Consider the following 14,337-nt stretch of genomic DNA (forward strand, 5'->3'; position numbering starts at 1 on the left):
TTGGATAGTATAGGATCAAGAACTATCACTTGGCTGTTCCTGAGTTAATCTCAGTTTTCTGTGTTTTTTAAAAAATGTATTCTAATTCCAAAGAGATAGACAGTATAATTCTTAAAAGTTAACATATTTTATAATTTCTGTGAACATATTTTTTCTAACTTTTATTGTCATTGATATATTGGTTACTTTGAGACAAATACCACATGCTTAAAACTCATAGTATGATATCTAAAAAGTACAGAGGGAAGCCTTTTCTTCCATATCATCATTTTTTTTCATATTTAAAGGCTCAGAATCATTCATGCTAAGAAAACAGGGAAAAGAGACACTTCAGGTGGCATTGATCTTGGAGAAGAGCAGCATCCATTGGGCACACCCACTCCAGGACGCAAAAGGAGAAGGAAGGGAGGAGACAGTGACTATGATGATGATGATGATGATGATAGTGATGACCAAGCTGATGAAGATGATGAAGATGAAGAAGATAAAGAAGACAAAAAAGGAAAGAAGACTGAGATCTGTGAAGATGAGGTAATCAAATTTAGACTTGACTAATACTGTATGAAATATTGAAAATAATACAGAATTTGAAGTCAAATGGATTTGGGTTTGAATTCCATTGTGACACTCAACAGTTTATTCATCTGAAAATTAAATATAATATTCACCTCAAGGTTTTTTGTGATGCTTAGGTAAATATTAAATAGAACCTCTGCACGTAGAAGGTACTTATGTTGAATAAAAGAAGTTAAATTTTTCTATTTGTATAATAACTTGAGAGTTCTCCAAAGAACTATTCATATTCTTAATTTTAGGTATTTTTAAAATTCTATTAATGTGCTATCTTATGTTTATTTTGTACAATACTTAATGCCTTCAAAATGTTGTCAGGTGTAGTGAAACTGATATATTTCTCAGATCCTAGTTTATTGAGTACATGGCTCTAGACACTTTTTTTAACTTTCACTTTTATTGCAGTATAGTTGAATCAGTTATACATATACATATATTCACACATCTTTAAGATTCTTTTTCTATATAGGCCATTACAGAGTATTGAGTAGAGTTCCCTATGCTATTCAGCAGGTTCTTATTAGTCATCTGTTTTACACATTGTAATGTGTATATGTCAGTCCCAGTCTCCCACTTTATCTCTCCTTCTTCCCCTTATCCCCTAGTAACCATACATTTGTTTTCTGCATCGACTCTACTTATTTTTTTTTAAGATTCTTTTCTCTGTGTAGACCATAGTCAAAGATGAACAAAGCACTGAAACTCCTTTCAATTTACAGCTTCACAGAGAAAGACTTACAATAGGAAAGAATAATGTGTTAAATGTTAACTGCTTTGCTAGCAGTATTTACAATGTATTAGGCGGGAGAAGGTGACAGCACCCCACTGCATTACTCTTGCCTGGAAAATCCCACGGACGGAGGAGCCTGGTGGGCTGCAGTCTATGGGGTCACGAAGAGTCGGACATGACTGAGCGACTTCCCTTTCACTCTTTGCTTTCAAGCATTGGAGAAGGAAATGGCAACCCACTCCAGTGTTCTTGCCTGGAGAATCCCAGGGACAGGGGAGCCTGGTGGGCTGCCGTCTCTGGGGTCGCACAGAGTCAGACACGACTGAAGTGACTTAGCAGCAGCAGCAGGCAGATACAAAGAAGGACATTGAATCTTTCTGAGGAATAAATTATCACAAAGGCTTTCTGAACTCATTAGCTGAGGCTACAAGCTGGGCTAAATGTTAACCTAGAGAGAATCCAGGAATCTATGGAAAAATCTTCCAAGCAGAGAGAATAGCATGAGTAAGGACTCAGAAGCCTGGAAACCATAATGTGCTTTACAGGCCCTGTAAGTGCTTCAGTAATACTAGATAGCCTCATACACAACAGCTGTGAACTAGGATTTTATAGTTTTATGGTAATAGGAGGCCATTGAAGGGTTATAAGTGATGAAAGGACCTGGTCAGACTTGATTTTTCAGTGCCTCACTATGTCAACTCAGTACAAAATAGAAATAGATTTGGCTAGAGCAAGATCAGAAGTGGGAAGATCAGTTAGGAGAGACTGCTCTGGTTTAGGTGAATTGTGATGGGTCTGAAAATAGACCAGTGGAAGGAAAAGACTCAATAAATATTGAGGAGGAAAAATGAACAGTCTTTGAAGATGGATTGTGTAGGTTGATGGAGGGAGAGATAGGATTGATTACAGTTTTCTGGTAGGGGACTACCTGCTTTTGTTGCCACTACCTGATCTAAAGAATTCAGGGGGGACTTCCCTGGTGGCACAATGGATGAGAATCCATGTGCAAATGCAGGGGACACGGGTTCCATCCCTGATCCAGGAAGATTCCACATGTTGCAGAGCATGTGCCACAACTACTGAGCCCACGTGCTGCAATTCCTGAAGCCCGTGTGCCTAGACCTTGTGCTGTGCAACAAGAGAAACCACTACGATGAGAAGCCTGTGCACCACAATGAAAAGTAACCCCCCCTCCCTGCAACTAGAGGAAGCCCACACAAAACAATGAAGACCCAGTGCAGCCAAAAATAAATAAATAAATAATGCTTTAAGAAAAACAAAACTAAAGATTGCATTGGCCATTAAAAAAAAAAGAAGAATCAAGAAGGAGCAGAGTAGTAGGTGAATATAGAACAAATATCTGAAGTTAGGAAATGATACTAGGTTTTATTTTGAACATGTTGAATTTGACGTGCCTGAGCAGTTTAGCAGTCAGCTGGGTTTAAAAACCCAAAGCCTGGAGAAGATTTCAGTCTTGAAAATGTAGACCTGGAGGATATTAGTACAGAGACAATAGTTTAAATAATGAGTTGGATTAGTTTGCACAGGAGAATTGGTTTATTAGTGGGAGTAGTAAACTGAGATTGGAACCTCAGGGAATGTCAGTGTTTAAGAAGAGCCTTCAGGACTTCTTGTTGAAGAATGAACAAAGGTAGAAACTTTCTGTAGTGGGTCAGGGGTTGCCAAGACCAAGACCGCCTCCAAAGTCAGTGACTCACTAGGATGACTCATAGAACTCAGCTTCTGGTCATGCTATGGCTACAAGTTATTGCAGCAAAAGGAAAACCAAAGCAAAACCATTAAAGAGAAATGGCATATGGGTCAATGTCCAGAGGAAATCAGTCCCAGCTTTCAAGAGTCTTTTCCCAGTAGAGTCACAAAGGATGGACTTAATTCTCCTAGCAGTGTGTTGTGACATTTAAATTGTGTCGCAACTGAAATGTTGTGTTCTAAGAAAGTTCAGTACAGACTGTGCCCAGAGTTTTATACAGGGATGGCCACATAGGCACCCTCTGCATAGAAGGTGCCAAAACTCCAGCCTCCCCCACTCCAAAAAAAGTAGGTGTTTGGTATAAACCACATTGTTAGCACAGTTTAGGTCCAGCGAGCTATTCTTGTCACTCTGGGTTGGGGAACCCTCCAAAATTCAGGTTCCCAGATGCTAGCCAAGGGTTAGCTTTGTAAGACAACCTTTCATTGTAGGTTTTTCTACAATGTTAACTCTTTTCCACCCATGTAATAATAATAAGAATCAAGAAAATTAAACGTTTTTAAAAAGAGGGAGTTATAAACAGTGTTAAGGGAGGGCTTTCCTGATGGCTCAGTGGTAAAGAATCTGTGTGCCAGTGCCGGAGACACGGGTTCAATCCCTGATTTGGGAAGATTCCACATGCTGCAGAGCAACTAAGCCTGTGCGCCACAACTACTGAGCCTGTGCTCTAGAGCCCACCAGCCACAACTCCCGAGTCCATATGCTCTTGAGCTCATGCTCTGCAACAAGAGAAGCCACCACAATGAGAAGGCCGCACACTACAACTAGGGAATAAGCCCTGCTCGCCACAGCTATAGAAGAGCCCATGTGGCAACAAAGACCCAAGACAGCCAAAAATAAATAAATAAATCCAATTATCTTTTAAAAAAATGTTAAAGGAGCAGGAGTGTAATGTGAGGAGGACTGAATGTGTTTGTTTTATTCGCCGTCACGGAGGTGTTTGGTAACCAATGCCAGCACCATTTCTTTAGAGGGATGAGAGCCAAAGCAAGGCTAGAATTGTTTGAAAACAATGAAAAGTGAGAAAGTGAACATGATTGTCTTAAGCATTATACCTCAAAAGAAAGGGTAGTTCCTAGAGGAAGACAAAGACCAGGGATTTTTCAGATGCAGAAGATTTGAGACTATTTTTGGTTGACAGGAGAGTCAGTAAAATGAGAGATAAATGTGGAAGATTAAAGAGATAAAAGAATAATTAATAGTATAAGGTCCCTGAGATATTGGAGAGATTCAGTTAAGGTAAAGATGGGGGAGAGGGGCTAGCTTTGAAGAGTAGGCTAAAGGGAAGAAGGGAAGGTAATGGAGGAGTGTTTTTAAGGAAAGCTACCATAAGCCACGGAAATGGACATGTATAAAAAGGAGATAAAGGTTGATGTTTACTTTTACAAAAAAAAATGCTAGAAATATTAATAGGGTTGAAGAAATGGCATTCATAAAACAATATACAGCCAACCATTCTGCCTTCAATGCCAGGATTATTTAGTGAAGGAAGTCTAGAGAAGACTTTTCCTTTCTTATATCAACTCCATATTGCTGGAGAAATAAAGCTTAGAAAGATGGATTATTGATATATTATGTAAAAATAATATCTGATCAAGACCAATGATATTACTAAATCAAATTTTTACTTAATCTGGATAACAGTGTAATTTATAAAATCATGTGCTATACAATTCTCTTAAGTAAAAAATAGCATAAATGCAAAATGTTTTTATAAATTACATATTTTAAACCAGAATTATTTGCTAGAGTGAGCTTTACTTATTTTAAGAGTAGCAGGCTGAAAAGGAGACTACTGTGAGATTCCTTGCAGGAATTACTTCATAATGTTGTACTTCTGAAATCACTTGATCAAATACTCTCATGCTGTGACAAAAGGGTATATAACTTGGGTATCAGAACTGTAATTACCCAAAGATACTAATTATAACCAGTCTGCTTCCTTTGGCAAGTGGAGCAGTTTAGCAGAAATTAAACTTTTTTGATCAATATTAATCACCTTTTTAAAAAACAGAATTAGCATACCTTTTCAGCACTTCTCTAATTTTTTTTAAGTATCAGCTCTCATAAATGTGACAACTTTGTGTTCGCATATCAATGTATTCTAGTGGGTAGTCACCTCATTAAACTAGAATTTATTTACAGAAATTGTGTTTCACTTGGCATTTTTCACATGGAGAATTAACAAACTCTAAATTGTTTTCTTTAAGGGAGATAAAACAACTTAAAAATCAATATTAATGATTTAAAAATCATTATTGACATTTTAAGCCTGGATGTGTCATTTTAAAGTAGTATTTTATTTTTATGAATGTTGAATTATAGAGTTAATTAGATTGATCAAAATCCTGGCAAATGTGTATCTTGTTATTAATGTGAGAAAACAGCTTAAAAGTGTTTGAAAATAAGGAATATTTTAGGATCTAAGAGAGCAAAGAAACATTTCTTTTACATGATTTGAGAGTTTTTCTTTATAATGAAGAATTTGTAGCCGCTTACCAATTTCCTAGTAAAATTAAAGGTTAACTTTTTAAAGAACCTGATTGATTGATATTCCTCCAAAAATAGGTTTGGCTTCTTGATTAAGTATAGGTGGTGTCAGTTGTTATACTACATAAAGGACTAATTGCAGGAGCCTTTCCAGTGAGACCCATGTGATCCCTTTCAATTAGAACAGGGGTCTGGGAACTAATGCCTGATGATCTGAGGTGGAGCTGATTTAATAATAATAGAAATAAAGTATACAATAAATGTAATAAGCTTGAATCATCCCAAAATCATCCCCCCTCCAAGTCTGTGGAAAATTGTCTTCCATGTAGCCGGTCCCTGGTGCCAAAAAGGTTGGGGACCACTGAAGTAGAAGATACTGCCCTTTAAGTCACAGCCCTTTGTCTTAAGGGTGATTCCCTCCTTCTTCACTTTTTATTCCTTCAACATATCAACTCTCCCTAATCCTTAGGTTTTTGTTGAGATCTTTGTGAACTTTAACCTCACAAGGTAGTGTGTAGGAGGTTATATGGACAATTAAACTTTGACATATAGGGACATATAACAGCCTTCTCTTTTGATTGGGAAAGCATGGCAGGCATAGATTCTGTATTCTTAATTTTGTTGTTATTGCCTTTCTCACTGGCTTTTCAGATTCTTCATATCTCTTAAAATTATGAGGACTATTAACCAAAACGCCTTTAAATAAAACTTTAGTAGATATTTTACTTCTTTTTTTGGTAAGAAAAGTCTTAGAAATGGTAGTTAGTTAATCTAATACATAGTTACTTTGATGTCTTATTTCAAATATTTGTTGATTGAATTGTTTTCTATATAAGCAAATTGTCAAACATTTATCCTGCTGGCCAAAAGATCACTACATAGTCATACAACTATTAAGTATGTATTTAATTAAAGAGTCAAGATTTAAGGATCAGTAGGCCTATTCTCTTATAAATAGAAATGATGTTATTATTACCATAAATAATATGCCTAAATGCCTTTGGAAATTGGGTCTCATAAATTTGGGTAAAGCATAGATAGCTAATGGTAAAACTATTGAAGTTTTCCTTTCCCTTCCTTTTATTGGGGAGATAACTATACGGGTTTAGAAATATCTGTTTGTGAGAATGGTTGGTGTCATTATGACTTTTCAAAAAGCCTTATTAAAAGTGAACACCAAAAACAAGTGCTTATATTTTTTAAACCTGAGATTTACCTGCAATTTCTCATTAAAGTACATCTTTCAGAAAGAAAGAATATAACCTTATTTATATGTTATGTACCAGAAAATTTGCTAGTTGTTTTCAGATCTGTTCTTTGTTGTTGTTGTTTAGTTGCTAAGTCATGTTCAACTCTTTCATGACCCCCTGGGCTATAGCCTGCCAGGCTCCTCTGTCCATGAGATTTTTTCCCAGCAAGAATACTGGAGTGAGTTCCCAGTTTCCTTCTCGAGGCTGTCTTCCCAACCCAGGGATCAAACCCGCGTCTCCTGCTTGGCAGGCAGATTCTTTACCGATGAGCCGCCTGGGAAGCCCCAGAACTGTTCTTAGTCCTCACAAAAGTCCCATGTTACAGATAATGTTACCAATTTACAGATTAGGAAAAAGTTTTGGGAGAGTTAAATGATTTGCCTATATATGTAGCCTGTGCTGCAGTTGAGGTCCAATGTAGTACATAAGGACTTCCTGGTGGCTCAGACGGTAAAGTGTCTGCCTACAATGCGGGAGACCCGGGTTCAATCCCTGGGTCAGGAAGATCTCCTGGAGAAGGAAATGGCAACCCACTCCAATATTCTTGCCTGGAAAATCCCATGGACAGAGGAGCCTGGTAGGCTATAGTCCATGGGGTCGCAAAGAGTTGGAAATGACTGAGCGACTTCACTTTCACTGGAAGTACATATACCTTATATTAATTCATGCTTTCCCTCTAAAGCATATACTTTGGGTGGTGCTTTCCCATATTCATTTTTTAGAATGAAAAATTTTATATAATTGCAAAATTTCCATTTATGAAATCAGTACCATTTATAGAAGAGATTATTCTTCTAAAAGTTCAATGTGTTCAGAATACAACTTACTCTTTTTTTGCTGTAAAACGATTCTTTCAGTTAATAGTACCAGTATTTTTGTAGTTTCCCAGATTTAAAACCTTAATATCATAGTTTACTCCTTCCTTCATCTCCTTCACCCCTTTCTGCCTCACACACATGAGTTGCCAGAATTTAACAGTTCTAACTATATAATATCTCTTACATCCATTTCCTTTTCTCCTTTCCTATTCCTTTTATCCTAGTAAGACCCACATCCTCTTTTCCTCTTGAATTACTGCAGCTATCTACTAACTAGATTGCCAGTTGTAGTCCTTTTCCTGATCCAGGCCATCTTTCAACTACTACCATACTAATCTTTGTAAAGCATAGTTCTGATATTTAGTCTCCCTCAAAGGATCATATTATTGTCCATTGCCAAGCATTTGCAGCTCTAGACAGTGTAGCTCCAAAGTCATCTTTGTCTCATCTTCCTCCTTATCTCTTCATGTCAAACTCTCCATGTCCTTTTTTCTCTGATAAATCAGTGCCTAACAAAGCTAAAACACAACTTCTTCCATATAGCCTTCCTTGGTATAGGTTCCCACTAGAAGTAATCTCACCCTTCCCTGAGCTCCATGACTCTTAATCTCTTCCTCTCTTGAGGTTCATAGAGCTTTCTGCTGTTTGGCAGTTTTTATTTATTAGCGTAATGTTTTATGTGTCTCCCTACCAGGTTAATGCTTTATCAAGAGCAAGAACTGAGTCTGTCCTTGTACTTTGCATATAGGAGGCTTTCACTAAATATTTGCTGATTGACTAAATAAATCTTAAAAATGTAAATGATACTGTATTTTGTTATGTATAGGATGAAGGTGACCAAGCAGCAAGTGTGGAAGAGCTAGAGAAACAGATTGAAAAACTGAGTAAAGTAAGCATTTTTCAGATTTTTCTCTTTTGGCAGCACTTCAGAAATCCACCTTGTATGGAATTAGTTTTTCTGGCTGCTAAATAAAAACAAGCTTTTTGTAACTAATTAAACTGAGATTTAGAAGCATTCTTACAGTTATACCTTAAAAAGTTAACACCAAGGTTAAAAACCTGTCTCTTAAGACATGGTACTAAACTTAACCAGGGCCTATATTCTTTAGCTCTTCTTTTAAATACAAAATACCAACAATTACATGGTTTTATATCTTGGAATTAATTACTTCTAAAATTCAGTCGAACTTTATAGTAATAGTTTCTGCATCTTATGGTTTTATTTTATATAGTATGTTTGTAGATTTTATTTTCATTAGATTTATACACTATACATATTTATGAATTTCTCACTAAAAATTGAATTTCAGTAGCATCAGTAAAGTTTTAGATGAACTTTCTGTTAAAAAAAATGAGGTTTTAAAAATATTATGAGACTGATATTATGATATACCTGTATATTATATCCATGGGGATATATATTACAAATTTATCCCCAAATTTAGTCATATGTTACCTAGGTTTATAGCATGAATATAAAAATAGGCAAATACAGGTATGGTCAATTATGTATATGAATATTATTTGTTATATATTGTAATAGGTAAAATTAAGCCAAAGTTCAGTGAAATAATTGATCACATTTCATTGTTCACTGTCAAGTGTAAGATATGCTTTACTATATGACACTTGATAAAATAAAACTTATCTTTTTAATCCATGACAACAAAAATATTCCTCTTACCCTCAAATTGATTTCTGTCATTATAAGTGTTACTGAAATTGAAGTCAGGAATGTAATATTTAACTCTTTTTGCTCTCTTTACTCACTAGTGAAATTTATCTCCTTTTATTTAATTTATCTGCCTTTATTGAAGGCATGAGTATAAAGTCACTTACATATTAATTTTTACAGCACTTAACACTCAGAGCTTAATTTTATGCATCATTTTTTAACAGCAACAGAGTCAGTACAGAAGGAAGCTCTTTGACGCTTCTCACTCTTTACGTTCGATGATGTTTGGCCAGGATCGTTACAGACGCCGGTACTGGATTCTTCCCCAGTGTGGGGGGATTTTTGTAGAAGGCATGGAGAGTGGTGAAGGTAGGAACTATTATTCTGTTACAAAGTAATATAAAGAACCATATTTTTTTAAAACCCTGTTACTCCTCCAATATGTTTTGTGCTTCCAGAATCAAATTTCCATTGTGGGTAAACCTTGTAAAACCTTGATTCCCATTCCTTTTGAATTTGTAATGCCCCTTGCTCTGATAAATATTCCTTCTCTCTCCATAAATTTTTTTCTGCCACTCGCTGACAGCAAACATAAACTATTCTTTTTCTTATTTAGTGAACAAAGATCTTCCGCTATATTATCCTTTATAACTGCTGCTTCACTTTTCTTCCTTTCCATTGTCAAGTTTTCCAACATGTGGTTTATTCTTTAACTTTTGCAGCAAGTATCCATCCTGACAGTATCCCTGGAGGTAACTTGCTTCAATCTAAGACCCTTATCCATCGTCACTCATCTTAAAATCTTGTTCATATTTGAAACCTGTGGTCATCTCCTCCTCCATGAAGCTTCCTTACTTGAGTTTCATATTACCACTCAATCCTACAGTCTACCTTTGGGCTATATTTTTTGCTGGCTCCATTCCTGTTTCATTAACTAGCATATAATAGAATGTATATATCTTCTCAATAAACCATCTGAATTGAACTTTTCAGAACTTTGTATCTGGATGGTTCCAAATATTTAAATTCTGATGGGGCCAAAAGTGTTGTCAGTGTTTATAGGTTCTGGGATATAGCTATTGCCCTGTGGTGGCACATGGAGGCAAAAAACTTCTTTCAACACAGTTTTTTAAAAATTCCTAGTATATGCCAGGCATTTCTAGGTACTGTAGGAGGTTGAAAGACATATAAAGCGTAATCCATACCACATTGAAATTTAACAATCCTTTGAAGAGAGGGGATTGATTAATCACATAGACATCTAAATCTAGAACACAAATCATATAAAGCAGTTGTTTTTAACTTTTTGTGTTTAGCAATGGAACTACACTTTTTTAAAAAGGGTGGGAATGCAAGTTGACATAGCCACTGTGGAGTACAGTATGGAGGTTTGGAGATTCCTTTAAAAACTAGGAATAAAACTACCGTATGAGCCAAGAGTTGCACTCCTGGAAATATATCCAAGGAAACCAAAATTGAAAAACACACATGTACCCAAACGTTCATCACAGATAGTTAGGACACAAAAGCAATCTAGATGTCCATTAACAGATGAATGGATAAGGAAGTCATGGTACATATACACAATAGAATATTAACCATGAAAGGAAACACATTTGACTCAGTTCTAATGAGGGGGTGGATGAACCTAGAGCTTATTACAGAGGGTGAAGTAAGTCAGAAAGAGCAAGACAAATACCATATATTAATGCATATATATGGAATCTAGAAAGATGGTAATTATGAACCTACTGCAGGGCAGCGATAGAGACGTGGAGCTTCCCTGGTAGCTCAGCTGGTAAAGAATCATAGAGAACAGACTCATAGAGAAGGACATGGGGGGTGGGGGGAGGAGTGGGGGACAAATGGAGAGAGTAGCATTAAAACATATATATTACTAAAAAATATATATATATATTTTACTATATGTCAAAATTTGGGGGCTCCAAAATCACTGCAGATGGTGACTGCAGCCATGAAATTAAAAGGTGCTTGCTCCTTGGAAGAAAAGCTATGACCAACCTAGACAGCATATTAAAAAACAGAGACATTACTTTGCCAGCAAAGGTCTATCTAGTCAAAGCTATGGTTTTTCCAGTAGTCATGTATGGATGTGAGAGTTGGAATATAAAGAAAGCTGAGTGCTGGAGAATTGATGCTTTTGAACTGTGGTGCTGGAGAAGACTCTTGAGAGTCCCTTGGACTGCAAGGAGATCCAACCAGTCCATCCTAAAGGAGATTAGTCCTGAATATTCATTGGAAGGACTGATGCTGAAGCTGAAACTCCAATACTTTGGCCACCTGATGTGAAGAGCTGACTCATTTGAAAAAACCCTGACGCTAGGAAAGATTGAAGGTGGGAGGGAAAGGGGACGACAGAGGATGAGCTGGTTGGATGGCATCACCAACTCAATGGACATGAGTTTGAGTAAACTCCGGCAGTTGGTGTTGGACAGGGAGGCCTGGTGTGCTGCAGTCCATGGGGTCACAAAGAGTCGGACATGACTGAGTGACTGAACTGAACTGAACTGATATGTCAAATTAGATTGCCAGTGGAAATTTGCTGTATAACACAGGGAGCTCAAATCCAATGCTCTGTAACACCTAAAGGAGTGAGTGGGGTAAGAGGTAGGAGGGAGATTCACGATGTAGGGGGCATACATATACTGTATGACTGATTCATGTTGATATATGGCAGAAACCAACACAATATTGTATAGCAATTATCCTCCAATTAAAAATAAATAAATTTTAAAAACAATAAAAATTTCACAAGGAGAAACAAAACCAAAAAATCTTATGGAGACAAGGAGGTTCATGAAATATGCATTTAGTGTGCTTAGAATAGTGGCTGGCATGTAAGCATTGTTGGCATATAGTAAACAGTGTTGTTATTGGTTTGTATAATAATATATTTCTTATGAATGTAAATTGTATGAATTAAGAATATAAAATCATGTGTTGGAATGATGTGTATAAGTCATGCTCTGCTTCTCTCAGGGCAGAAGTAGCTACCAAATGGAATCAGGGAGGGGTATAAGATGGCTTTAATTGTACTCTATTTCTTTTTCAAACTTGATGTCAGTGTTGATTTAATAGTGTGGTGGTTCTTTTTTTAACTGTTTGCTTAAAATATTTAAAAATAGGCATGGAAAATTAATTAAAATAGTAAGTTAATATAACCAACAAAAATAAATAAGTGGGACTAATCATATTAAAAAACTTCTGTATAACAAAGGAAATCTTCAATGAAAGGCAACCTACTGAATGAGGATAAATATCTGCAAATTGTATATCTCATAAGGGACTATAACATCTAAAATGTATAAAGAACTTATACAATTCAACAGCAGAAAAACAATCTGATTTCAAAATGGGCAGAGTTTCTAAATAGATTTTCTTCCAAAGAGGACACATAGATTGTACATGATAAGATGCTCAACATCATTAATCAAAAATCAGTCAAATCAAAATCATCATGAAATAACACCTCTCACCTGTCAGAATGGCTGTTATCTAAAAGACAAGAAATAACAAGTGCTGGTGAGGGAGAATGCAGAGAAAAAAGGAACCTCTGTACACTGTTGGTGGGAAAGTAAATTGGTGCAGGCACAATGGAAAACAATACATAAATTGATACAGCCATTATGGAAGAGAGTATGGAGATTCCTTAAAAAACTAGAAATAAACCACCATACAACCCAGCAATACTACTAGGCATGTACCCTGGGAAAACCAAAACTGAAAAAGACACATGTATTCCAGTGTTCATTGCAGCACTATATATAATAGCTAGGACATGGAAGCAACCTAGATGTCCATCAGCAGGATGATTGGATAAAGCAGCTGTGGTACATACAATGGAATACTACTCAGCTAGAAAAAGGAACACATTGAGTCAATTCTAATGAGGTAGATGAACCTAGAGCGTATTAAACAGTGAATTAAGTCAGAAAGAGAAAAACAAATACTGTATATTAATGCATATATGTGGAATCTAGAAAGACGGTACTGATGAACCTATTTACAAGGCAGCAATGGAGATGCAGACATAGAGAACAAACTTATGGCAGGGAAGGGAGAGGAGAGGTTAAGATGAATGGAGAGAGTAGCATGGAAGCATGTAGTAACATGTGTAAAATAGCCCATGGAAATCTGCTCAGTGACTAAGGGAACTAAAACCAGGGCTCTGTAACAATAGAGGGGTTGGAAAGGGTGGGAGGTGGAGGGAGTTTCAAGAAGGAGGGGACAAATGTACACCTATGGCTAATTCATGTTGATGTATGGCAGAAATGAAACCAATATTATAAAGCAATAATCAAACAATTAAAAATAAGCATAATTTAAAAACAGATTTAAGAAAAACAACATGGAGGTTCCTCAAAAAGTTGAAACTAGAACTACCATATAATCAATAGAAATCTAAAATGACAAAATTCTGAGTCACTTGAAGGTACAGAGCCTTGTTGAAGCTAAAAAACAAATAAAGAAATATCCCAGAGTGGCTTTCCCTTAACTGTAATAAGAATCATCTGAGAAGCTAAAAACAAAAATGAACACTGCCCCAGGCCAATTAAATATCCCTCCTTTTATCATTCAAGAAATATTTATTGAGTTTCTATTTTATAGCAGCCACCATGTTAGGCATTTGGGATCCAATAACAAGCAAGATAGACATCGCTCTGCTTTTAAGTAAAGCTTGTTAATTTAAATTCTGGTGTGTGGGTGGAGATGGAGAAAATAAACAAATAGGTTATTGTTTATAATGATAAATTGTGAAGGAAATATATAGAATGATAACCTAAAGTGAATGGGTAAAATAAGATACAATGGTATAATACACAACCCAGGAAATATAGCCAGTATTTTTAAATAACTATAAAGGGAATATAACCTTTAAAAATTGTGAATCACTACATTATATACCTGTGACATATAATATTGTACATCAGCTCTATGTCAATAAAATAAATAAAGTGAATGGGTTAGGGATTCTACCCTAGATAAAGTAAAAACCTTTATCAGATCAG

At 36.1% G+C, this 14,337-nt stretch overlaps 1 protein-coding gene across 1 annotated transcript in view; it reads left to right on the plus strand.

The window, feature by feature from the left end:
• The window catches only part of BAZ2B (bromodomain adjacent to zinc finger domain 2B), a 156,271-nt gene that overhangs the window by 115,115 nt on the left and 26,819 nt on the right, over window positions 1–14,337 (plus strand). Inside the window, exons 23-25 of the mRNA XM_052664305.1 lie at window positions 288–531; window positions 8,459–8,521; window positions 9,532–9,676. Coding sequence (XP_052520265.1) covers window positions 288–531; window positions 8,459–8,521; window positions 9,532–9,676 — 452 coding nt within the window. The remainder of the gene's footprint in view (window positions 1–287; window positions 532–8,458; window positions 8,522–9,531; window positions 9,677–14,337) is intronic.

This window comes from Budorcas taxicolor, chromosome 2 (genome assembly GCF_023091745.1).
Source record: "Budorcas taxicolor isolate Tak-1 chromosome 2, Takin1.1, whole genome shotgun sequence".
Lineage (NCBI taxonomy): Eukaryota > Metazoa > Chordata > Mammalia > Artiodactyla > Bovidae > Budorcas > Budorcas taxicolor.